Source organism: Camellia sinensis, chromosome 8, assembly GCF_055761805.1.
Source record: "Camellia sinensis isolate YWXY chromosome 8, ASM5576180v1, whole genome shotgun sequence".
In the NCBI taxonomy this organism is placed as follows: domain Eukaryota; kingdom Viridiplantae; phylum Streptophyta; class Magnoliopsida; order Ericales; family Theaceae; genus Camellia; species Camellia sinensis.
The window spans coordinates 159,456,701-159,481,161 of record NC_138968.1 but is presented as its reverse complement, the minus strand read 5'-3'; the positions used below and the strand labels follow the sequence as shown (position 1 = coordinate 159,481,161).

General features: G+C 33.7%; 3 protein-coding genes across 3 annotated transcripts; 2 read left to right on the top strand and 1 right to left on the bottom strand.

The window, feature by feature from the left end:
* Window positions 1–6,911: 6,911 nt before the first annotated feature.
* On the top strand, window positions 6,912–9,820 carry LOC145797255 (uncharacterized). The gene is made up of 2 exons (XM_082883930.1): window positions 6,912–8,071; window positions 8,619–9,820. Exons 1-2 carry the CDS (start codon window positions 6,982–6,984, stop codon window positions 9,668–9,670), a joined length of 2,142 nt encoding a protein of 713 aa, XP_082740056.1. The 5' UTR covers window positions 6,912–6,981; the 3' UTR covers window positions 9,671–9,820.
* A 714-nt stretch (window positions 9,821–10,534) lies between these two features.
* Window positions 10,535–18,031, bottom strand: LOC145797254 (uncharacterized). The gene is made up of 11 exons (XM_082883929.1): window positions 17,614–18,031; window positions 14,368–15,326; window positions 14,138–14,278; window positions 12,650–13,499; window positions 12,350–12,436; window positions 11,948–12,251; window positions 11,768–11,852; window positions 11,590–11,679; window positions 11,215–11,466; window positions 10,960–11,099; window positions 10,535–10,879 (listed from the first exon to the last, which is right to left on the bottom strand). The coding sequence occupies exons 2-11, from the start codon at window positions 15,322–15,324 to the stop codon at window positions 10,693–10,695; spliced, it is 3,093 nt and encodes a 1,030-aa protein (XP_082740055.1). The 5' UTR covers window positions 15,325–15,326; window positions 17,614–18,031; the 3' UTR covers window positions 10,535–10,692.
* A 1,792-nt stretch (window positions 18,032–19,823) lies between these two features.
* On the top strand, window positions 19,824–24,358 carry LOC114267287 (putative WRKY transcription factor 31). The gene is made up of 5 exons (XM_028208308.2): window positions 19,824–20,526; window positions 20,681–20,779; window positions 20,887–21,435; window positions 21,675–21,788; window positions 23,445–24,358. Exons 1-5 carry the CDS (start codon window positions 20,110–20,112, stop codon window positions 24,120–24,122), a joined length of 1,857 nt encoding a protein of 618 aa, XP_028064109.2. The 5' UTR covers window positions 19,824–20,109; the 3' UTR covers window positions 24,123–24,358.
* Window positions 24,359–24,461: the final 103 nt, after the last annotated feature.

The following is a 24,461-nucleotide window of genomic DNA, read 5'->3' as shown; positions in this document are numbered from 1 at the left end:
ATCAAGCTTCCCAGTAGAGATCAAATTGAGGCGAATGTCGGGAACATGCCTCACATCTTTAAGCAATAACTTGCAGCCCAAATTTGTTTCCAAGCAAACATCACCCATGCCGATAATCTTGGACAAACCTTCATTACCCATTCGAACAGAACCATAATCTCCTTCGGTGTAGGTAGTGAAGAAATCAACTCGAGAAGTCACATGAAAAGAAGCACCGGAATCAATCACCCAATTGCTCTCTTGGCCCACAAAATTGATACAATCATCTTCACAAACGACCATGAGATCAGCATTGGTAGTAACTGCCGTTGTGTCTTCTTGCTTCTTGTCCACACTTTTGTCACGCCTTTTCTCCTTATTCTTGAGCTTTCGGCATTCCCGCTTCATGTGCCCTTTCTCATGGCAATAATAGCACTCAATATCTTTCTTTGAAAAAGAACCATCTTTTGACTTGTCACGGCTTTGATCACGACCATGAGGAGTCTTACTTCTCCCCCTTGTTTTGCTTCGGCCTCTCACAACGAATGCTTCCGAATGAGAGGAACCCGCTGATTTTCTTCTAGTTTCTTCATTCAACAGGCTACTAGTGACTTGGCCCATTGTGACAACTCCATCAGGTGCTGAATTACTAACTGTCACAACCAAAGTCTCCCAACTTTCGGGCAAAGAACTCAGTAGCATCAAAGCCTGCAACTCATCATCAAAAACAATTTTCATAGAAGCAAGTTGGTTAACAATACTCTTTATTTCATTCAGATGTTCCGGAATAGGGCTGCCTTCTTTATATTTTAAATTAACCAACTTACGAAACAGAAAAGCTTTATTTGTGGCTGATTTCCTATCATAAAGACCTTCTAATTTTTTCCATAAATCATGTGCTGAAGTTTCAGTAGCGACATGATGAAACACACTGTCATCAATCCATTGACGGATAACACCAACGGCTTTTCGATTAAGCCTATTCCATTCATCATCTTTCATACCCTCGGGTTTGCCAGAATCACCCTCAATGGGTCCATATAAATCTTTACAAAATAATAGGTCCTCCATTTTAGTTTTCCAAGTTACCCAATTGCTTCCATTGAAGCTAGACATACGACCCACATTCCCCTCCATTGATTTACACAAATAAATAGACCCAAATAAACCGTAAGCTCTGATACCAGTTGTTAGGGAAAATCGATGTGATTCCCCACAAGTAAATCAATCAATGGGAATAAAAACTAATGCGGAAAAATTAAATCAAAGGCAACACAAGAATTTTTACGTGGTTCCCTCAATGTGAGGTACGTCCATGGGATCGAAATCCGATTCCACTATCAACCAAATGAGTTCCAAACAATTACAAACGAGACACTAATGGTCTCACAAAATCACCCTTAGGTGAATTCCAAATAATCACAAATAAACAAAGAGGAAAGACCTCACCAAATAGATGAACCAAAATCTTCTGAACCAGAGTTGAAGAAGACCCAAAATAACGAACCAAAACTATGCTCCAACAGCAACAAACCGAATGAAATAACTCCACCAATTCCAAGCACTGTTACCGAAGCAGTGTGTTAATTCGGCAGCCAACACACACCATCACCAATTTAATTCCACTAATTGATTTTCCAATCTATCTCACCACCTACGGCACACACTAAACAATATATATATATATATTGTTAATCTAGGGTTTTGTAATCAAAAACCTAATTGTATCTAAATTGGATTGGGTTTCCTCAAATATAATATATAAAAATATATTATACCTAAATCAAGTTAAATTGAAACTCTTTTACTAAACCAATTGGGTTCCACACTCCAATAAGGAGGTATACCCAACAGTCATGTGTCCATCTAAGGAGTTAATGTCATTTCTCCACCATTTTTTTATTTTTAGTGTTGTATAATTCTTAACCCCTGTTATTGATTGGACACACTATGAATGTGAAATTCCTTGAAAATAAGATAATTACTCATCATCAACGTTTGAAACCACACTTGCAAATTGTCCAATAATTATGAGCTCCACAAATGCTTTGATATTTGAATAGCAAGTGAGATGTGGAAAACAAGTTGCCACGTTTTTTTTTTTTTTTTTTTTTTTTGTGCATCAATCATATAATAAATAGAGAAGAAACAATCACCAAAAAGAATTAAAAACACATATAATGCTATGTCACCATAAATTTCAAACTTTGTACAACTCAATAGTTGAGAATTCATTAAGGAAAGATAACATTAGGTTTAAAACAAGTTTACTATTATGATTATGATTATGATTATGATTATGAATATTCTTGGAGATTAAATGGACGTGGTAAGTGCATGAATATGATCATGGAGACAGACAAAAAAAATAGGAAGCAATATTTTGCAACTCCGAATAAGTGACACACGGTACATGCGCACTTTTAAAGTAAGCATAGCAAATCAAAAAAGAACAATAGAACAGAACTATTATATGAGGGGTGACAATAAAGAATTTACCACATTAATTGAATCACGTTTTAGTCCTGTTAATTTTTTTGTGCGCCCAACAATTAAAGTTTTTTATTTTATTTTAGGGAAACTTTTTGCACTATATCTTTAGAATCAGGTCTTCATTTTTTAGTTCGTCTCACAATACTACTGCCTCTTTTTGCCTTTGGGTCCTGCTTCTTGTAACTTTTGTTACTCATTCTTTTTCCACACTTCCCATTTCTCGACTTGTGAAAATTGCAATTTCTTTAAATGATAATTGTTGTTAGATACAATTTACTATTTTATTTTTCATTTTACATGTTTTTACAAAACAAATCTTATATATATGTAGGTAGAATCCAACATATATTTTGAAAATAATAAAATCAACATATCACATCAAAAGTCATGTAAAAAGCAAAATGTTCAATAAAATATTTCAATCATATATAGCATCCTTCTCTTTTAATACTTTATATTTTTAATGATTGGGTGTTCGGAACAATTTACATGCATCTTGACTAATCTTGAGATTTACGCAAAGCGCTCTCTCTATATAGATCGGACAAGTCTCAAACAGAGCCCACAAACGTGATCTTAAGAAATTAATAACACTTAGTGGAAGTAACCTAAGACCTGGGGAAGCACACCCCAAGCCACTCTCTAAGCCAATCCCTTGGAATTCTTTCTTTTAATACTTTGGTTTCATTTTGAAGTAATTAGTAGCGTAAGAAAGGGGATGCTAAAGAAAATGATGTATTTTGACATGGTGATTGATGTTGAACCCATTAGACTTGCTTTTTTTAAGGCTAATTGGCTTTTTTTTTTTTTGTTTACTTTTTTGGGCTAGTTTTGTTTTAGTGAACTTTTTCTACTTTCAGTTTTTTTTTTTTTTTTTTTTTTTTTGGGAGCAGCTTGCCTCTAGTCTGAGAACAGATTAGACGGTGCTGTTCGGTCCATGAGAACCTACCACGGGTTGAATCTTTTAATGTGTAGAATTCGTCGAGTACTATATACTTGTAAAAAATCACGTTGATCGGATATCGATAACTATCTCATTGGATCAATTTTTTTATCAACTGTTAATTTGTTCACCGTCTATTTTTTTTTATTATTATATTAACTGATTTGATCACATAACTATCGATATCCGATTAATGTGATTTTTTATAAGAATATAATAATCGATGAGTTCTACACATTGCACAATTTAAATTATCAAAACGGGACCCGTAGTGGGCCCCCATGAACTGAACATCACCGTCCAATTTGATCTCGAATTGGAGGCAAGCTGCATCTTTTTTTTACATCATCTACACTAAAAGATTCTAAACTCAAAAATATATATATGGAATTTTAGAAAAAAAAAAAGTTTCACTAACGTCTTTTTTTTTTTTTTTTTTGTGCGTGTGTGTGTGTTTTAGTGGGCTTTTTTCAATTTCTTTTTAAATTTTTTATAGTTTATTCTAGACAAGCCTAAAAGGTAATATTTTTTTAGTCAATAAAAAAAAATTCACTAACATGTTGCTAAGCCTAATATTAACATCGTAGCTTTCTTTTGAAGAAACTATGCTTTTTTAAAAGGGCAAATTACATGTATTACCCTCGAGATTTAATAAAATTACTGATATTTCTCTAAGATTTGAGAAATTACAGATACTCCCTGAAGGTTATATTTACATAACAAATTAGGGGGTAAATTGTTATGAAAATATAAATTTCAGAGGACAATTTGTTATGAAAACATAAACCTCATGAGGGTATCTGTAATTTCCGAAACCTCAGGGGTATCTATAATTTAACTAAACCTCGAGGGAGGTTTATGTAATTTGCCCATAATTACTCACGTAGGTAGAGAGAGAGAGAGAGAGATTCTAGTGTTAAATAAAAAAGTGAAAGCAGCAAGAGGGGACAGAACAAGAACAAATGCTCCTTTGCTCTTTTTGACTTCCAATGAAGCACTCGACCTAATCCCCCCTCCAAGAGTCCAACTCTTTGTCTATGAAATGAGTTGGCTGTGCTGTGCCTTCTCTCTACTTTCTTGCAGCCTGTTTGATTAATTTCTACAACAAAGAAATTAAGTGGAAAGAGATGGGAAAGGCAAGGCAAGCCTAGAATAGTCATCACTCAACCCTTCATATCAATTTCATGATAGAAAATATAGAAATCAAGAAATTGCTAAACATAAAAGATACGTGTACAGAATTGATAAACAAAAAAAAATCAACAAAGTTATTGCGTGGTCTAAATTTAATTAATGTATATTACATAATAATTTTCTTGAGATATTACGTGATATGTATGTGAGAAAGTAATCCTAACTTAAAAAATTATTCAAAAACACATGTTGGTGGTGTTGTGCCTCCACTTTAATTTGTTTTTATGTTTTTCACGGACTCTTCATTTATATATATTTTTTAGTAGTCAAGTGGGACTGATTAGGAATAAGAGTGGATTAGACATTAATTGTGGCTGGATCACAGAGGAGTATTGAGACCCACAAGTCGTCACTCCCTTGAAATTGGTTGATTGGAGTCGGATCGGACCCTTCATCTTGTTCTAGTCCATTATTGAATTAAGAAAAAAAAAAAATTTATCATAATTTTTTACATAATACTCAACTTAAATTATGTGATACTAATATTTTTTTTTGTATGAATAATGCAATAAAAATTGACGACTTCAGTACAAAAAAATTAAGATTTTAGAGACCAAAATTTAGGAATAAAATTATTTTTAGGGATTAAATAATTTTGTTGGGAAAAATATCGTTATTATATTTTTAACAATAAAAATTGGATATTAGTGATGAAATTATTATCCTTTTGGGACCAATTTTTTTGTCTCAAAAAATAAATCTTTTTGAGATGAAATTATTTTGTCTCTAAAAATCTATTTATTAGTGACATTTTCAAAATTTTGTCGCTAAATGACTTGTTTTTGACTTTTCGGGGCAACGTTTTAATGACTATCCTCATGACAATGGAAATTGATCCATAAATGTCTTTTGCAACAAAATTTTCATTTTTAGAAACCAAAATATTTAATCTCTAAAACTCTTATATGTTATAGTGCTTTTATTTTGAATAATTTTGAAAATATGCCAAAGCCATTTCATTTTGGATATGATTTTTTCGTATTAAAATTTTATTTGTGAATTATTTTTATTTTTCAATAATAGACCACATTAATGAGTCTTTGGTTATTTATTTATATTATGTAACAGTGTTTTTTTAACAATAATAATACTAAAAATTATAATCTTATATGAATAAAATAAAGGGAAAATTGGCCTAAGGTCCCTCCTCTACTTTTGATATGAGGAGAGGTCCTTTATAATATGTTTTGATGGCTAAGGTCCCTCAAATTTATTTTAGGTTATAAAGTACCTAAATTACCCTTCCTTTATAACATAAATTTGTTTGAATATTATATGGTTGAGTTAACTGATACATTTTGGAAACCGAATTTGAAGGGGAGATTTTGTCGGAGTTTTCGTCGGAGATTTCAGTGGAGATTTCTTCGGAGATTTCAGTGGAGTTGACGAGAAAGATTGCTACGATCGTGTAGATTTTGTTGGAGATTTCGTTGGAGATTTCAGTGGTGTGATAGTGTATTGATCGCGTAGATTTTCAGTGGAGTTGAATCAGGTTTGTTTTCGATGGAGATAGCACATGCATTTTGATATTTGTTTTGAATTTTTGTGTAGAGAGAGGCCAGCTTGATAGAGTTGATTTTTATTTTTGGAATTAATTTTTTATTATTTGTTTTTTAATCAATTTGAAAGAGTGTTGACAGTGTGTTGATCGCGTAGGTTTTTGAGTTGAGTTGGATTAGGTTTGTTTTCGATTTAGATTCCAAATGTATTTTGATTTTTGTTTAGAGAGAGGCCAGCTTGATAGAGTTGTTTTTTATTTTTGGAATTAATTTTTCATTCTTTGTTTTTTTGATCAATTTCAGATAGTGTTGACAGTGTAGGTGATTTTGATGTTTAGAGTTCATTTTTGGGGCTCTGTTTTTTATCAACATGATGATGAATTATAGTTGTGTTCTATGTTTTTTCAAACCAGAGAAATTTCATTTTCTGCACTATTGTTTGTGTAGTCCAGAGGAAATTATAAGTGCATATGGACATATTATTAGAAGTTTGTAATGGAGATAGAATATGAGAAAGTCAATGTAAGTTCATAAATTTCTCTATACTTGTATTTGTAGTTCAGAGAAAATTGTAAGTTTGTTACTCACTTTCAGTTTGTAGTTCAGAGAAAAGTATTTCTCTGGACTTGTATTCTATGTGATTTTTTTTCTATAATTGTGTTTAATTGTTAGCAGTAAATTTCTCTGTGATTCATTAAGTTTCTGTGATTTTGTTTTTTATCATCTTGAAGGTGAATATCAGTTTGTAGATGTCTTTGGAGTTTTATTTTAAGTTCAGAGAAAATTATAATTTTTAGAAATTTCTCTGACTAGAGATGTTGTTATTGTGAAGTGTTTGTGTGATTTTTTTTGTTGTTTTTTGTTTCAGTTTTAATGGACAGTGCAGTGTTGTTGCTGTGCAAATATGGGAATGATACTATTGTCATTAATGTTTCATGCGAATTGAATTTTGAGGAATTGGTTGGCATTTTGTGTAAAACATGGGAGAATTTGAAACCTGAGACTATGTGTATTTCATATTCTATTTTGGGCCATCCGAATTGTATGGTTCGAAATAATATTGATTTTCTGAATATGTTGAGGGTTGTTTGTGCACGCGGTGTTGATATAGTTGATGTTTCAGTTAGTAGATGTAGTACTTCTGATGAAGAGGATGAAGTGGGGTCTAATTGGGTAGATGTTGTGGATGGTGAGTGTGATAGGCTGGTGGATGTTGAAAGGAATTCACTCTCTAAGTTTTGTTCTCACCAAGAAAAGGTGTTATTGTCGGCTAGTTGGCGGAATAATATTACGAGTGTTGGACAAAAGTTTGAGGGTGGTGTGGTTGAGTTCCGTACTTTTTTATGCAAGTATGCTATTGAGGTTGGTTTTCAGTTTACGTATGTTAAAAATGACAAGCTGAGGGTTACGGCAGAATGTGCATATAAGGAATCAAGGGGATGTATGTGGCGTGTACATGCTTCTGTTGAAAAAACAAATGGGTTCTTCTACATAAGGACTTTGAACAATGAACATACGTGTGGTGTGGCGGTTCGTACGAGTAAACATTCGAGGATGACTTCCAGCTTGGTTTCTGGGCTGATACTTGAAGAGGTAAGTGCAAAACCTTTAACTCGTCCAGTGGATGTTGTGAAAGGAATGAAAGACAAGTATGGGGTCTCAATTAGTTATAACTGTGGTTGGTTGAGTGTTGAGAAAGCAAAATGTAGTACATATGGGGATTCTTGTTTGTCATTTGATCAATTACGGTGGTATTTTGATGAGGCATTGAAGAACAATCCAGGGAGTCGTTTTGAGTTAGATTTTGAAGATAACAAGCGTTTCAAAAGAGTGTTTGTGGCTTTTCATGCATGCATTGCTGGTTTCAAATATTGTCGGTCATTGCTTTTTCTTGATGGAACATTTTTGAAAGGACGATACAAAGGAGTTATGCTTGCTGCAACGGGGAAAGATGGGAATGAAGGTAATTGTAAATATATCTATTTTTATCTAAGTATGTGAATTTTCTATACATGTAGGAATTGAGTGAATGTGAATTTTCTCTGGTTTTGGCCACTGTGTGGATTTTCTATTGTTGTGGCCACTGTGAGAATTTTCAATGGATTTTTGTCAGTGTATGAATTTTCTCTGGATGTTGTCATTGTGTGAATTGTATCTGTAGGTGGTCACTAAGTGAATTTTCTCTGTATATTATGATTGTGTGAATTTTCTCTGTAGCTGGTCACTAAGTCAATTTTCTCTGGATGTTGCCAATGTGTGAATTTTCTCTGGATGTTGGCAGTGTCAAACTTCTCTTGTTGTTTTATTGTTCTATTTTTCTCTGTTGTTTTGTAGGTGGTCACTAAGTGAATTTTCTCTGTATATTATGATTGTGTGAATTTTCTCTGTAGCTGGTCACTTATTCAATTTTCTCTGGATGTTGCCAATGTGTGAATTTTCTCTGGATGTTTATTGTTCTATTTTTCTCTGCATGTGTGTACCTAATATGCTTGTTCCTATTTGTTTTGTAGGTTTTTTTCCTGTAGCTTTTGCTGTTGTTGATGCTGAGAATAAAGACAATTGGTGTTGGTTTCTTGAACATTTATATGGAGTATTAGGATCAGAAAGGGTGATAAGTTTCATATCAGATCGACATTGTGGAATTGTGGAGGGAATTGCTAGGTTTTTCCCTAACTGCTTTCATGGATTTTGTCTGGAACATCTAAAGAGAAATTTGAGGGATAAGTTGTCATGTGGAAACACAAATTTGGTTAGGGAGACGATTGTGTCCAAGTTTTCAGAATGTGCATATGCTCCAACAAAGGCATCATTTCATTTCAAGTTAAATGAGTTAAAAAGTGAGGGAGGAGACATTGTGAGTGTTTTCTTGAGAAGTTTACCATATGAAAATTGGAGTGATGCATATTTTGCAGGGAAACGTTATGGTGAGATGTATTCAAATGTTGCTGAGTCATTCAATTCATGGATACGAGAAGCTCGGCACTTGCCAATAACAAATTTGGTGGACATGATACGGTTGCAAATCATGAATATGAGGTCTGATAGGAGGCTTCTCTCTAGTAAATGGAATAAAATTTTGTGTCCTCGTATGGATAGTGTGTTGGAGAAGTCTTTTTTGGACGTGAGGACATGGAATGTGAGTTTATCATCTGATAATGTCTTTGAAGTGCATTGTTTTCCTTCGGTTATGGTTGATCTTGGGTTGAGAACTTGTTCATGTCGAAAATGGGAAATAAATGGGTATCCATGTCAACATGCTGTTGCTGCAATTTTTAGGAGTGGAAAGAATTTGAATTCATTTGTTGAACCATTTTTTCATGCTGATATGTATCGTCAAGCATACTCCTTTTCGATTGGCCCAGTTCCAACTGTTGAAAAACCTGTGTGTAGCATTGAAGATGCTATGATTTTACCTCCATTGAGCAAGAGACCTGCTGGGAGGCCGAAGAAGAACAGAATTGCTTCTACTGGAGAGTTTAAAAGGGTGATTAAGTGTAGTCGCTGTGAGAGTATTGGTCACCATAATAAGAGGACATGCAAGGAACCTTTGTTAAATAGTTGAGGATTATACATTTTATTGATGGAATAATACATTTGATGATTACTTTGTGTATTTTGTTTTGTGAAATTTATTTTTTGGACAGTGTATATAATAATATCAATCAAATTCATCCAGAGAAATTTTTCAATATGAGTTAAAGTGTGTTTGTTGATATATACTATAGGCAGTGGGTTTGTAGTACCTGTAAAATTCATCCAGAGAAATTTTCCTATGGCAGAGAAAATTCTGTGTGTTGTGTTTTGAAGCTTCATATTCATCCACATAAATTTGACAATGGCAGACTAAAGTACTGTGTGGATTGTGTTTTTTCAATTTGATAATTGTTTTGTACTAACACAGTGCATTAGAGATTGAATGATCATATAGGCACCTTCTTTGGTGAGATAGGAGTTAAATTTATCTGTAAATTTCTGGTAGCTTCATATCAGTCATTTCAAGAAATGTGCACAGCAGACAGAGGATTCAAAAAATTTCTCTGAGTTGAGAATTTCTCTGGACCAGGATAGAATTTCTCTGGACTCACTTGAACTCAGAAATTTGTGTCAAAGCCAGAGAAATTTTCATCCAGAGAAATTTTTCACCAACAGAGAAAACTATATGGGCATTGTGGTCTGAAATTTGAAACTCATGCAATGAAATTTTCCAGTGGCAGATAAAATTATTGTGTGCTTTGTGTTTTGTTGAGTTTGATGATTGTTTTGTACCAACACAAAGTTTTACAGATTACATGATCATATAGGCATCCCCTTGGGACGATACAAGTTAAATTTCTCTGTGAATTTCTGGTAGTTTATACCAGAGAAATTTCTGCAGACAATTTTCTCTGGTAGACAATTGTTGAAATTTACATTAGTCGAAATAAAAAAAAAAATGAAATTTAGATTAGTCAAGAAAGGATATATACATATACGTCAAGGATCATCATTCCTTCAATGTATGAACAAGAAAGGATATATACATATATGTGAGACAATTTTCTCTGTGTGGATATGTACATTGTCTTCCTTTCACTAGTTTCACTATTACATTTGTGGTTCTTCTGGGGGTATTTCAATTGGTTCAGTCCATGACCTGCCAACTTCGGTCACAAATCTCTCTATGAGTTCTGCCCTCATCAACCTTATCTCTTGTGTGGATAATTTGGATTTGATAGGTTCATGCTTGCTATATTGTTTCATTATATAGCAGACGAAGAGGCCACAATCCAGACTGCATACAAATTATAGGTATGGTTAGTTTTAAGAAACATGCAACAGAAATTATCTTATTTATAGATGTATGAAACTTACGAATCGCTTTCTTGTTGTGGAGCATTGTTGACATACTCAAAGTCATAACTTGTGTTTTGTGAGTTAATTAATTTGAAAGAGGGTTGTGATTGAGCGTCTCTTTCAAGACAAGCTTTCAGAAAATTCTCCACGTAATCTTGCTGCAAAAAAATAATTTTTATATAAGAGAGAAATTTACGGACAAGTCAATGGGATTCTATGAAAATTATCATCACATAAAGATGATGATGGATCAGAGAAATTTGCACTCGTTACCAATTGTTTTGCATCTTTGACATATTTGTCTTCTGCATCATCCCTCCTTGGCCTCAATGAGTTGTAGAACCTCCATAAATTGTCTTGTTTGTCCAGGACAAGCAAGGTCCAGTGATTTCCATGTGTGGACTTCTCATTACCTCCAGTATTTATTGGGAAATGGAGGAACCTATAGTTCCTCCATGCTGTTTCAATATGCTTGTCAAATAAGGACACTCGAAAACTTTGATTTTCTGTCATGTTGATGAAATTCTGTGCTCAGAGAAAATCAAAAAATGGTTTTGTTAGTGAGACAACTGACTTCAAGAAGTATATTAAGAAGAGAAAGTAGAAAGTAAATTCCAGAGAAAATCAAATAAAATAGTAGTAACATACTAAGCACATGGATGTGAAAAAAAATGAGGTTGGTTGTTGTTTCTCTCTGATTTGGTCAGCCAAAAGGATCTCTCCATAGCCATCAATGACCTGAAAAATATGATTTATAATTGTAATATTGTTTTATAAAGGCTGATGGAACATTGCAGAGAAATGTTGATGAAAGGGAAAGACTTACATTGTTGGCAATTTCTTTTTGCTTTATGAGGTTTCCAATGTCTTCAAAGGTAATGATATTCAACTCACTTGTCCAAATTAAAGCTCTACAAGATGACAAAGAAGGGATTGAATTGTTGTTAATGCAACATAAGTTTGTAATTTGTTGTTTGTTATGTTCTATTTTGTTTGTTGTACTTACTCAAGCCCAGACACATTTGATATGTGCTGCAAGATGTCTTTTATATGATCTTTTATCAATCTTGAAATGGGAAGAGTTTGTGGAAAGACCCAAGATTTTGTGATGTTTATAGGTTGAGGCAAGACGTATGCATCAGCATCAAACACTTCTTTGTCCTTTGTGCTTTGCTCAACTTGTTTTGCAGCTTGTTTTGAAGCTCTAGTCACTTTCGCAACTTTCAGATATTGGAATTCTGGATCATGCTGCTTTTCCTTCCTTTCTTTTGCCTTTAAATTTTTTATCATTGAGGTTGGATCTTTTTTGACTGTAGGCAGTGAAAATATTAGGAAAAGTGAAATTTCTCTGAAGCAACAGATGATATTTCAATATGTAAATTTATTTAATTCAATATTTTGTAGTTACCATAGAGTTTCTTCTTTTGTTTCGGTTGTTGTTTGTGTGGGATTTGCTCTTGTTGGGTTGTTGGTTGTTGTTCCAGTTGCATTCCAACTATATACAGTGAAAATCAAACAAGCCCCAAAAATGGAATAAGAAAATATACAGAGAAATGAAATGAGCAGTAGAAATATAACTAATGTGTTGAGAGAGATATAACTTCCAGAGAAAATTACCAATGACAGAGAAAATTATAATAAATAGAAATTTCTCTGAGTTATGATGGCACAAGGACATAACTTTTTGTGGCTCAAGATTTTCACTGACCTTGTGGTTGAAGTTGTGTTGGTGTTCGGTATGGTTGTGTTGCTAGTTGGACAGATAGTTCTTGAACTTGTTCATGCAATTTGGCATTTTCAGTTTCAAGCTCCGAATTTGAACACCTCAACTGTTGAATTGTTTTTGCATCGTCTGCTTTTTCAACCTCCAACATCCTTAGTTTCATTCGGATTGTGCTTTCTTTTTCTTGAAGTTCTGAGTTATGTGATGTCAGGATTCTTATTGAAATATCTTTTTCAGCAAGTAATTCCATCCAATTTCTGTCTTCTTCTTTTTTAGATTGAGACAGTGCCTTCAGTCTTTGACGTAGATCAGCAATTTGGGCATCCTTTGATTCCTCAAATTCTTCAGGCTGATGCATTGTTGAGCCACAAATGCCATCATGTTGTTGGTCCATCTGCTCATTATTTTCTTCTTCATCACTTTCATCCTTGTTCTCTTCTTCTTGTTCATCTTCATCTTCATCTTCTTGTTCACTTTCTTTCTGTTCATTTTCTTCTTCATCACTTTCTTCATCATGTTGTTGGTCCATCTGCTCATTATTTTCTTCTTCATCACTTTCTTCATCATTTTCTTTCTGTTCATTTTGTTCTTTGTCTTCTGGTTCTATTTCTTCACTTTCTTTGGTGGTTTCTTCTTCTGTGCTGCTTGCTTGATGTTCTTGTCCATTGCTGGTTTCTTTGGTGGTTTCTTCTTCTTTTTGTTCATTCCCTCCATCTTCAGATGGATCTTGTAATTTCTCCTTGAATATGACAATTGCCTTTTTTAATTCTTTCTTTGTCTTTTTGCCAAGACAAAACTCCTCAGATGGGTTTTTGACTAGCTGCTTGTTATCAATCTGTAACAGGAGACTCTTTTATTAGAGAAATGTTACAAAATTCACTCAGAGAAAAAATTCAAATAAGGAAAATAAAATTCATCTAAATGATACTAATTGGAAACAAACTTCAGAGAAAATTGTATTGGGCCAGAGAAAATTAGAGGCATGGAGTTAATTGTATGGGGCAGAGAAAATTATGAAACAGTGAAATAAACAGTGTTTATAAGTTAATGTTTTACTATATTTGTGTCAGAGAAATTTGAATTCCAGTGAAAATTCATTAGAAGGGTAGAAATAAACAGTGTTAATCAAAGATGCAAGGCACACAAGTTATGGGCAGAGAAAATTACACACAAGGAGATAAAATTTGATGGGCCAGAGAAAATTATGTGACAAAGAACATAATTCAGATATTAGAGAAAATGAATCAGGGCATATAAGTTAATGTGTTACAATTGTGGTCAGAGAAATTTGGATGGGAGAGAAAATTGATTACAATGGCAGAAATAGACCAGTGGTTAACAAAGAAGAAAACAGAAATTGATATTTCAGAGAAAATTAATCTTAATCAATCAATGCATAAGGAGGGAAACAAAGCAGTAGTCAGAGAAATTTTTGAAATTTCACTGAGATTTCGGTAGCAATAGGAATCTAACCTGTCGAGGTGCAAGAGAGTGGACTGGTGTCTTCTGCAGCTGTTTCGTCAAGGTTTGAAGGTTCCACTTGGCACATCTTGGGAAATCTGTTGTGTTACTGTCTTCTGAGTCAATGATAGTTGCATGTTCACATAGCCAATACTGTGATGAAAATGAAAGTAAATAAAATTTTGTAAACGCACAAATTTGTAAGTATGATAACTGCAAATTTGAATGGATATTATACTTACCAGCAATGCAATGACACACCCCGTAACTTTTTCTGGAGTTCTATGCAATGCCATGATAGAATCAATCAATGTTGATGTGATTGCTTCCGGCCAATCATACTGTTTCATTGATTCAAGAGGTTCCACATACTTTATAAAAACCCAACCTATTGAATTCCCACTTGTTGCAAAAAATAGGGTGAGACACAAGTACAATGTAACAATGATTGCTACATCTTTGAAGTCAGTTGGTTGCTTGCCTTTCATTGCTTTGACCAAGGCATTTTTAAGAACAGGACCAGTGAGCCTTGTGTCCTTTTGGAATCTTCTCCTGAGGAATGCAGATTTTGGCTTTTTAGAGTATCTTAATGACATGGCTCCTTTACCTCCTTCCAAACCAAAAATCAAGGTCATGTCATTTGTTGTAAAGGTCAGGTTCTTCTTCCCAACTGTGAATGCTTTTGTTTTTTCATTGTAACATTGGATTATGGCAACTACATCATCATCGGATTTCCTAGATTTCTTTGGATCCATCCTTCCAGTGGTTAGAGCTTGAATCAAATACCAGAATGGGGTCTTTTGAAGCTCTAGAAGATGTTTTGAACTGAATTTAAGTGTTTGAAAGAAGGAGACGACAGATGAGAGGTTGGATCGGTATTGAATGCTGTAGTGAGCTCTCTTTCTGTGGAGTTTAACAGGTTTTTTCCCCCTTGAGCTTGAGTCTTTTGAAGTTGGGGTACTCATCTGGATGCTAGTTGCTTCATCAGCTTGGACTTGTGTGTTTTGGGAAGGAGTTTGTGGTGTTTTAGTGCTGGTTTTTGATCTTAGATGATAAGAGGACTGAGAGAGTTGTTCTTGCTTCCTTGGTGTTTCTAGTGTTTTGCTGCTGGTTTTTGATCCTTGTGCATAAGAAGACTGAGACAGTTTCTGTTTTTTGCTTGGTGTTTCCGGTGTTTCGCTGCCTTTACGTTTTGCCATTTCTAGACAATGATTAAAGCATAGAGATGTCAACATTAAATCCCAGAGAAAAATGGAAATGTCAGAGAAAATTACAGATAAGGGAGAAAATTGGAGATGCCAGAGAAAATTACAGATAAGAGAAAATTACAGAAAATTTGACATGTCAGAGAAAATCAACTCAGCATCATAAACATGGGAGAGAAATTTTCAATAATTGTTTAAATTACAGATAGAAGTAAACATACCAGAGAAAATGAATGATAGAAAAAAGTAAAACATGGCAAGTGAAAGAAAATTTGCATTCCACAATTAGCAAAGATAAAATAAACAAAGTAATGTAAACATGGCACTGAGAAGTATACCATATTGAAATCAAGAATTGAACAAAATAAACATACCAGAGAAAAATGCACATTCTGAAAAAAATTACACATTCTTGAGGAAATTTCCATTCCAGAGAAAATTTCAATTCATAATATTAAAATGCAAGAAAAATTTACATACACAAGCAGAGAAAATTAACCATGATAGAGACACTCAATGGAGGAAAGTGGTGCGATGTGGTCAGAGAAAATTATAAATACCAGAGAAACTTAGACAGGGGCAAGAGTGTAATTGACATTGCAGAGAAGGATACATATTCCAGAGAAATTTACAAAGCAGAGAAATTCAGATACAAAATGACAGTAACATATTCAAGAATAAGATTAAAATTCAGAGAAATAACTTTTTCTCAAAGTACATATGGCAGAGAAAATTCCAAGAAGAAACATTCATTCCAGTCCACAATATTAAAATTCCAGAGAAAATTTAAAATGACAAAGACACAAGGGAGGAAAGTGGTGCGATGTGGTCAGAGAAAATTGTAAATACCAGAGAAACTTAAGACAGAGGCAAGAGTGTAATTGACATTGCAGAGAAGGATACATATTCCAGAGAAATTTACAAAGCAGAGAAATTCAGATACAAAATGACAGAAACATATTCAAGAATAAGATCAAAATTCAGAGAAATAACTTTTTCTCATAGTACATATGGCAGAGAAAATTCCAAGAAGAAACATTCATTCCAGAGAAAATTATAAATACCAGAGAAACTTAAGACAGAGGCAAGAGTGTAATTGACATTGCAGAGAAGGATACATATTCCAGAGAAATTTAGAAAGCAGAGAAATTCAGATACAAAATGACAGTAACATATTCAAGAATAAGATCAAAATTCAGAGAAATAACTTTTTCTCAAAGTACATATGGCAGAGAAAATTCCAAGAAGAAACATTCATTCCAGTCCACAATATTAAAATTCCAGAGAAAATTTAAAATGACAAAGACACAAGGGAGGAAAGTGGTGCGATGTGGTCAGAGAAAATTGTAAATACCAGAGAAACTTAAGACAGAGGCAAGAGTGTAATTGACATTGCAGAGAAGGATACATATTCCAGAGAAATTTACAAAGCAGAGAAATTCAGATACAAAATGACAGAAACATATTCAAGAATAAGATCAAAATTCAGAGAAATAACTTTTTCTCATAGTACATATGGCAGAGAAAATTCCAAGAAGAAACATTCATTCCAGAGAAAATTATAAATACCAGAGAAACTTAAGACAGAGGCAAGAGTGTAATTGACATTGCAGAGAAGGATACATATTCCAGAGAAATTTAGAAAGCAGAGAAATTCAGATACAAAATGACAGTAACATATTCAAGAATAAGATCAAAATTCAGAGAAATAACTTTTTCTCAAAGTACATATGGCAGAGAAAATTCCAAGAAGAAACATTCATTCCAGTCCACAATATTAAAATTCCAGAGAAAATTTAAAATGACAAAGACACAAGGGAGGAAAGTGATGTGATGTGGTCAGAGAAAATTATAAATACCAGAGAAACTTAAGACAGAGGCAAGAAAGCAATAGACATTCTAGATTAAGATAGACATTGCAATTAAAAATACATATTACAGAGAAATTTACGGAGCAGGAAAATTTATAGACAGAATTACAGAAACATGTTCAAGAATAAGATAAAAACACAAAAAATTGTTGTGAAAATAAACTTGCCAGAGAAAATTGAAAGAAGAAAATTACATTAATAAAAAATCAGAGAAATTCAAATGCCAGAGAAATTTACAAATAAAGTCAAACAAACATGTTGAAGAATAAGTTCAAAATACACAGAAATAAATTTTTTCAAATGCAGGTAGCTTTTTATTACGAAATTGAAACCCTAATTTATGAAAGGTTATTATAAAATGCTATTAACTGTGTTTCCAGAGAAAATCTAGTTGTATTGTAGAAAAACTGACCAGAGTTAGGATGAAACTTGAATGATGAGCTGATATGGTCCGCGATGAAGATGCGACGTGACGAAGATGGACTGAGATGATGATGAGCCGTGAAAACGAAGCTTTAACGTAGGTCAGAGAAATTTGTGAGGAAGGAATGGGAATGATTTTTGGAGAGGATAACGAAGCTGTAATGTCGATGGTGCAGATGATGTTGAAACCCTAATTCTGCTGGTCTCCTGTTCGTGAAGATGCTGGATGTTTGGAATGTAACTGAGACGTCGGAATGAGTTTGGTTCTGTGTTGATTTTGGCGAGGGTATTTTGGTCCACAAAATAATTAAAAACGCGCGCCAAGTTGTTTCAGGGACGTGAGGCATCACTATCTTTTTGTGTGTCCTTTAGCCTCTAAATTGTTATTATTAGGGATCTTAAAAAAAAATCCCCTAAAATAAAACAAAAATGTTGCGATAATTATATTTTTGTAGATAAGAGCGTTTTTTAAAATAAAATAAAAAAAGAAGTGAAAAGCTCTAATTTAACCACATAATTTCTATACAATTTTTTTATTTATATAATTAAAAATAATAATAATAAGGTAAATATTTGGGGTGTAAGTGTGGAGGAGTGCCGGGCCAAATAGGGCGGTGAATATGTGGAACGCGTCAATCTCCCCCATTCTCAATCTTTTGACAAATGCTAGACGCAAATCAATTCAATGCCCCCACATGCCCAATCGGGAGTAAATATTGACACTTCTATACACACTTTCTCCCTTGTAAACTTTTTTGAATGACGTGACAAGTTTAGTTCGAAGGTTTTAATGGTTCGTTTGGGTAGGATTTTTTTAGGTGTTTTTTTGATTATTTTAGTTACAAAAGACAAAATATGTTATTTTAGTCACAAAAAATAAAACATCACATCTAATCCATAATCATTACACTCTTCTCTCACAAAAAAAATCAAAAAAGTTAAAAAGCTAAAAAGCCCTTCCCAAACCAAACTTTTTAGCCTAGACTAAAATAGTCAAAAAAACCAAAAAATCAAAAAGCCAACTCACTTCCCAAACGGAGACTAAGAGAGGAGAAGGTTATAGAAATGTGAATTATTAATTTTGTTTTTTTTTTTTTTTGTCAGGCCATTCGAAGATTTTGTAAAGAAGAAATTACATAAATGAAATGTTTATCGGATATAATATATAACGGTGATATTATGTGATGATATTATCATTAAGTAAATAATCTTAATTTATAATAAATATCATAATAAGATTAAATTAATTAAAATTTATTCTCTTTTTATAAAGAGTAATATTAAGAATTATGAAAAAAATATTATGAAAGATTCTTTATATTAGATTACATATATAATAAAACATTACACATTAATTAAAAGATAAAAAATTTTCATAATACATTTCTTGATATATTTTTTTCATTATTTCTAATATTATTTTTTTATAAACATTTATTGACCGATAATACTATTGCCCGATAATTCTACGTAAAATGATCTCATTGTACTTTCAATATTTTTTCCCAACACGGGCCCACTTGCCTGCCTAAAACTCTAGACCGCCTCCCCCACTTGGACTTGGCCCCGACCTAACCTGCTCCCACTGTAGCTGCCGTTTTTGACGCTCACTATTTCCTTCTCCATGACTCTACCACCTCCCTCTCTATTTTCCTTCAAAATTCTTCAAATTTTTATTTTTAAAAATATTTTTATTTATTTATTTTTTGATTTTTAATATTCTACTCAGATATGAACTAAGAAAGGGTGATGATTTTATAAATGAGAGCTGAAAATTTTAATTGCAAATCAGTCAAATGCAATAATAATTTATATGGTGCAATTATAAATTATACTCAATAAAATTAATTGTAATTTTTTTAAATTTTTATGAAGGTGCTCAAAGTCTCATCTCCACTTATCCAAAAGAAAATGAAATATTTATCTTCTTTTTCTTCTTCTTCTTAGAACATTTCATTTTAAAATAAAATCATTTATCAAAATAAATTTTAATTACGAATATATCATCACCTCATCATTCTTGTGAAATTTTTCTATTATAAGATTATAAGTTTTAGTATCACTATTAATGTATTATTTATTAATTATATTAATAATAAAATTATTATAAACACATAATATTTTTTTATTTATTTTGTTTTGAAAAAAAAAAAAACATTATTGAGATAGTTTTTATGCGGACAAAACAAGTCCTAGTGTAAACTAGACCATAACTAGAACATAAAGGGACTTGAGAGAGCGAGAGAGAGAATGGCCACTACTACCACACCACCTCCCAAGTCAAATCCCTTCATTTTCTCTCTTCACTCAAATCTACACACGCATTCTCTTTCTCTCTCTCTCTCTCTCTCTCTCACTACTTGTATTTGGTCTTCTTCTCCTAGTCTCAAGTCTCCATTCCCTTTTTATTGCCGAGTCCATTGCACCGTTTCCAGACCTCTCTCTCTCTCTCTCTCTCTCTCTCAGTCCCTCCTCTTGATTTATTATGGCCCAAGGAAGAAGTGAACTCTCAATTGATTCAGATCGGATCGGATTATTCCTATACCACCCAACTGTCATCAATTCATTTCCCGACGACAACCACCACCACCACCTCCGCCACCGTCACCACCATCACCACCGTCCCAAGCTCAAGTTTGAACCCATGGAAATGGAACCAACCACCACCAGGTCACCGATAAAAACCATCCAATTCCCTGTCAATCTCAACTGCACCACCACCACCACCACCACCACCACCTCCGATCAAGACATTCCCACGCCGTCCGATCACAATCATCGCACGGTCATCGACGAGATGGACTTCTTCGCCCAGAATAAAAAACATGACGATGACTCCAAGGCTACAGCCACCACCGTTGCCGCCGATCGACCACCTCCCAAATTGGATTTCAACGTTAACGTAAGAACTTCACTACAAAATATGGATTTACATACCATTTTTGCAATACCCACTTTAATACTTCTCATTTTAATTCGTCAAATATGCCAATTTCAATTCAATTTGGTTAGTTTCATTCACTGAATCGTATTGATTTTTATTTATTTATTTATAGACTGGACTGCACCTTCTGACTGCGAACACCAGTAGTGATCAATCAATGGTGGACGATGGAATATCTTCCAACTCCGATGATAAAAGAGCTAGGACTGAGGTAATAATAAGAACTAGTAATTTAATTTTTTATATATGCATATTTTTCAATTATGGGTTGTTTTCATTTTCATGAATTTACATTCAATTTGATGTTACTGGTTTTAGCTAGCTGTTCTTCAAGCGGAGATAGAACGAATGAACGCGGAGAATCAACGCATGCGAGACATGCTCAATCAAGTTACAACCAATTACAACACGCTTCAAATGCATCTGATGACACTGATGCAACAACAACAAGAACGAGAACATCAACAAGACGATCGGAACAATAACAACATGCTAGATGGGAAAGTGGAAGTTGATGATAATAAGAAACGTGGTGGTCTAATGGTGCCTAGACAGTTCATGGACCTTGGATTAGCTGCGGAGACAGAAGAGACTGAGCTGTCTTCCTCGGAGGGGAGGAGCAAAGATCGGTCAGGATCACCGGTGAATGATAATGGGGAGGCGGCGGCTTCGAAAGAGTTGTGTGATGATCAGGGAAGAGAGGAGAGTCCAGATAATGGATCGAGCCAAGGATGGTGTGGGGGTGGTGGTGGTGGTCCTAATAAGGTTGCTAGATTGAATAATTCTTCTAAAAATGTTGATCAAGCTACCGAGGCCACCATGAGGAAAGCCCGAGTCTCCGTACGAGCACGATCCGAGGCACCCATGGTATGTACTTAGAGCTAATACAGTGAATAGAAAAATGTTACAAATCCTAAATAATTTATCAAATTTTTTATTAAACTTTCGCATAAGCGTGAGACTCACACAAACCTACATGGGTGTGCAAATTTGATAGAAAATTTGATAAATTATTTGAATTCCTAACCTCACTCCAGTGAATATTAGTATCGAAAGTTTAAAATTTTAATTTTTGGCTAAATTAATTAGAAATTTGTCGATGACAGATCAGTGATGGATGCCAATGGCGGAAGTATGGGCAAAAAATGGCGAAAGGAAACCCGTGCCCTCGTGCCTATTATCGTTGCACCATGGCTGCCGGCTGCCCAGTTCGAAAGCAAGTATGTATTTCATTTAAAAAAAAAATTAATTTAAAAGAACTAATTATTTCAAGAAGATATTAGTGAGTTTCTCATAATATTTAATATTTTATCTTCAATTTTGAATTTAATCAATTAATTTTTTTTCTTTTTAGTGATTGTTAAATTAAGTAGGTGGAGTTCAATAAATAATTAAGGGCCTCGTGCCAAATTTAGAGAATTTGTATTTTTGGATTCAGAATATTAGATCTTGGGTAGTACATTAGATGGCCTATTACTCGATTTAAGTCTTACAGAAGAACAATTACTCGATTGTGTGTAGTTTTTTTTTATAGAACTCATTCACTCGTAAGTAGAATTTGCTACGACTATAGATAAAAAAACGAAATAATTTATAATCAAAATTTTGTCAAAAAAAATGATACGATAGCAATATTCTTGAAATTAGAAGCAATAATAGTGCATGTTTTAGTTTAAAAAATGAAAAATCCAGAAAAGTTCACATTCTGTATGTGAATTCTATACAAAAAAAAAAATTATTTGTATATCACTATTTAGAAAAAAATATAGGATAAATTATGTAAATAGTCTATGTAGTTTACATAATATGTTAATTTGGACCCTATTATTTTAATTTGTTCGATTTTATCTCTTAATTTAACAAATTGTGTCATATTAGTCTAATAAATAATGTCTGTTAGGTTTGGGGACGAAAAGTTATCACATGCCTAAACGATATGTCAATTTGATTCGTATAGTTTATACAATGTGTCAATTTGGTCCCTACATAAACCAAATTGACACATCGTTTAAACTACAGGGACCAAATTGACACATCATTTAAGTTTCCATCCATCAAAACTAACGGCTGTTATTTATTGGACTAATATGATACAATCATTTAAATTAAGGGACAAAATTAAATAAATTAAAATAATAAGAACTAAATTGACATATTATGTAAATTACATAGTCATTTCAATAATTTGCCCAAAAATATATATACAAAAAAGCATCCAAAATGTAGTGATAGTATCCCTGTACTCATTTCGATGGAATGTGAGCTCACTCAAGATGAAGATACTATAGACAACACTGTTTAAAAACACTGCATTTTAAACATTTATTGAAAAGATTTGGGAAGTGGAATTTTAACCTAATTTAGGCTAAAATTTATAAAAAGATAAAATAGACTAAAATAGTTAATAAGACAAAATGTTATATTAAGCTCATAATCATTTCATTTTTTCTCTTATAAATATCACATCCAACTACAAATAAATCCAATTATTTTTCCAAACACAAAAATTTTAACCTACTAAAATAGCCAAAAAATTAAAATAACCTATTAAATAACAACTTCCCAAACACTCATATTGTATTCGTTTTTTCAGCTCCGTTTGGGAAGATTATTTATGGGCTTTTTTGGCTATTTTAGTCACAAAAGAAAAAATAAATTATTTTAGTCACAATAGACAAAATATCACATCCAATCCATAATCATTACACCCTTCTCTAAAAAAAAAAAGTTAAAAAGTCTTTCCCAAATCAAACTTTTTAACCCAAGTTAAAATAGACAAAAAAAATTAAAAAGTCAAAAAACTAACCCACTTTCCAAACGAAACCTTCATATGGTAATTTTCTTGCTCTAAATTGAAATTGATGGTGCTTGAACAGGTACAGAGATGTGCAGAAGACAGAACCATCCTCATTACAACCTACGAAGGCAATCACAACCACCCATTGCCTCCGGCTGCCATGGCCATGGCGTCCACAACCTCCTCAGCCGCCCGAATGCTCCTCTCAGGCTCAATGCCGAGTGCCGACGGCCTAATTAACTCCAATTTTCTAGCCAGGACACTCCTCCCATGCTCATCAAACATGGCCACAATTTCAGCCTCAGCCCCATTCCCTACTGTCACACTAGACCTCACCCAAAGCCCCAACCCATTACAACACTTCCAAAGGCCACCAAACCCATTTCATGTCCCATTCCCTAACCCACAACCACCAGCCAATCTACTGCCCCAAGTATTTGGCCAGGCATTGTATAACCAATCAAAATTCTCTGGGCTTCAAATGTCACAAGATGCCCAATTGGGCCACCAAGCCGTGCCACTGCCGCCACTGAATCAGCAGAACTCATTGGCAGACACCGTTACTGCCCTCACTGCCGACCCCAACTTCACCGCAGCTATAGCCGCGGCCATCTCTTCTCTAATTGGTGGAGGTAACAATAATGGAAATGTTGCAGCTACCACCACCACCAGCAACAACAATGGCGGCGTTTCGAGCAGTAATAACAATAGCGGTGACAATAATAAAGTCAATAATTCAAGTTTTATGGGGAATTAAGGGGTTATATGGTTATTGTCTTTCAAGTTTTTATATTTTAAATTTTTATTTTTATTTTTATAATCCTAAAGTTTTGTTTTGGGATGGAAAATGAGGTATACATGTTCATTTCTTTTTGTGGATGTGGAGGGAGGTCAATTAGCCATAGATTTTTTACATTCTTTGTTAGTTTTAAATAATGTCATCTAAATTGTCATGATATAAGGAAAAAAAGTGCAGATTTAATTGCTTTTGTACGGATATGGAATTTGGATGTGTCTATTTTGTTGTGTGTATCTTTGAGCAATCAAAATATTGAAAATAAAAAAATAATTCTCTTTGTCTCTTCCTCTGCACAAA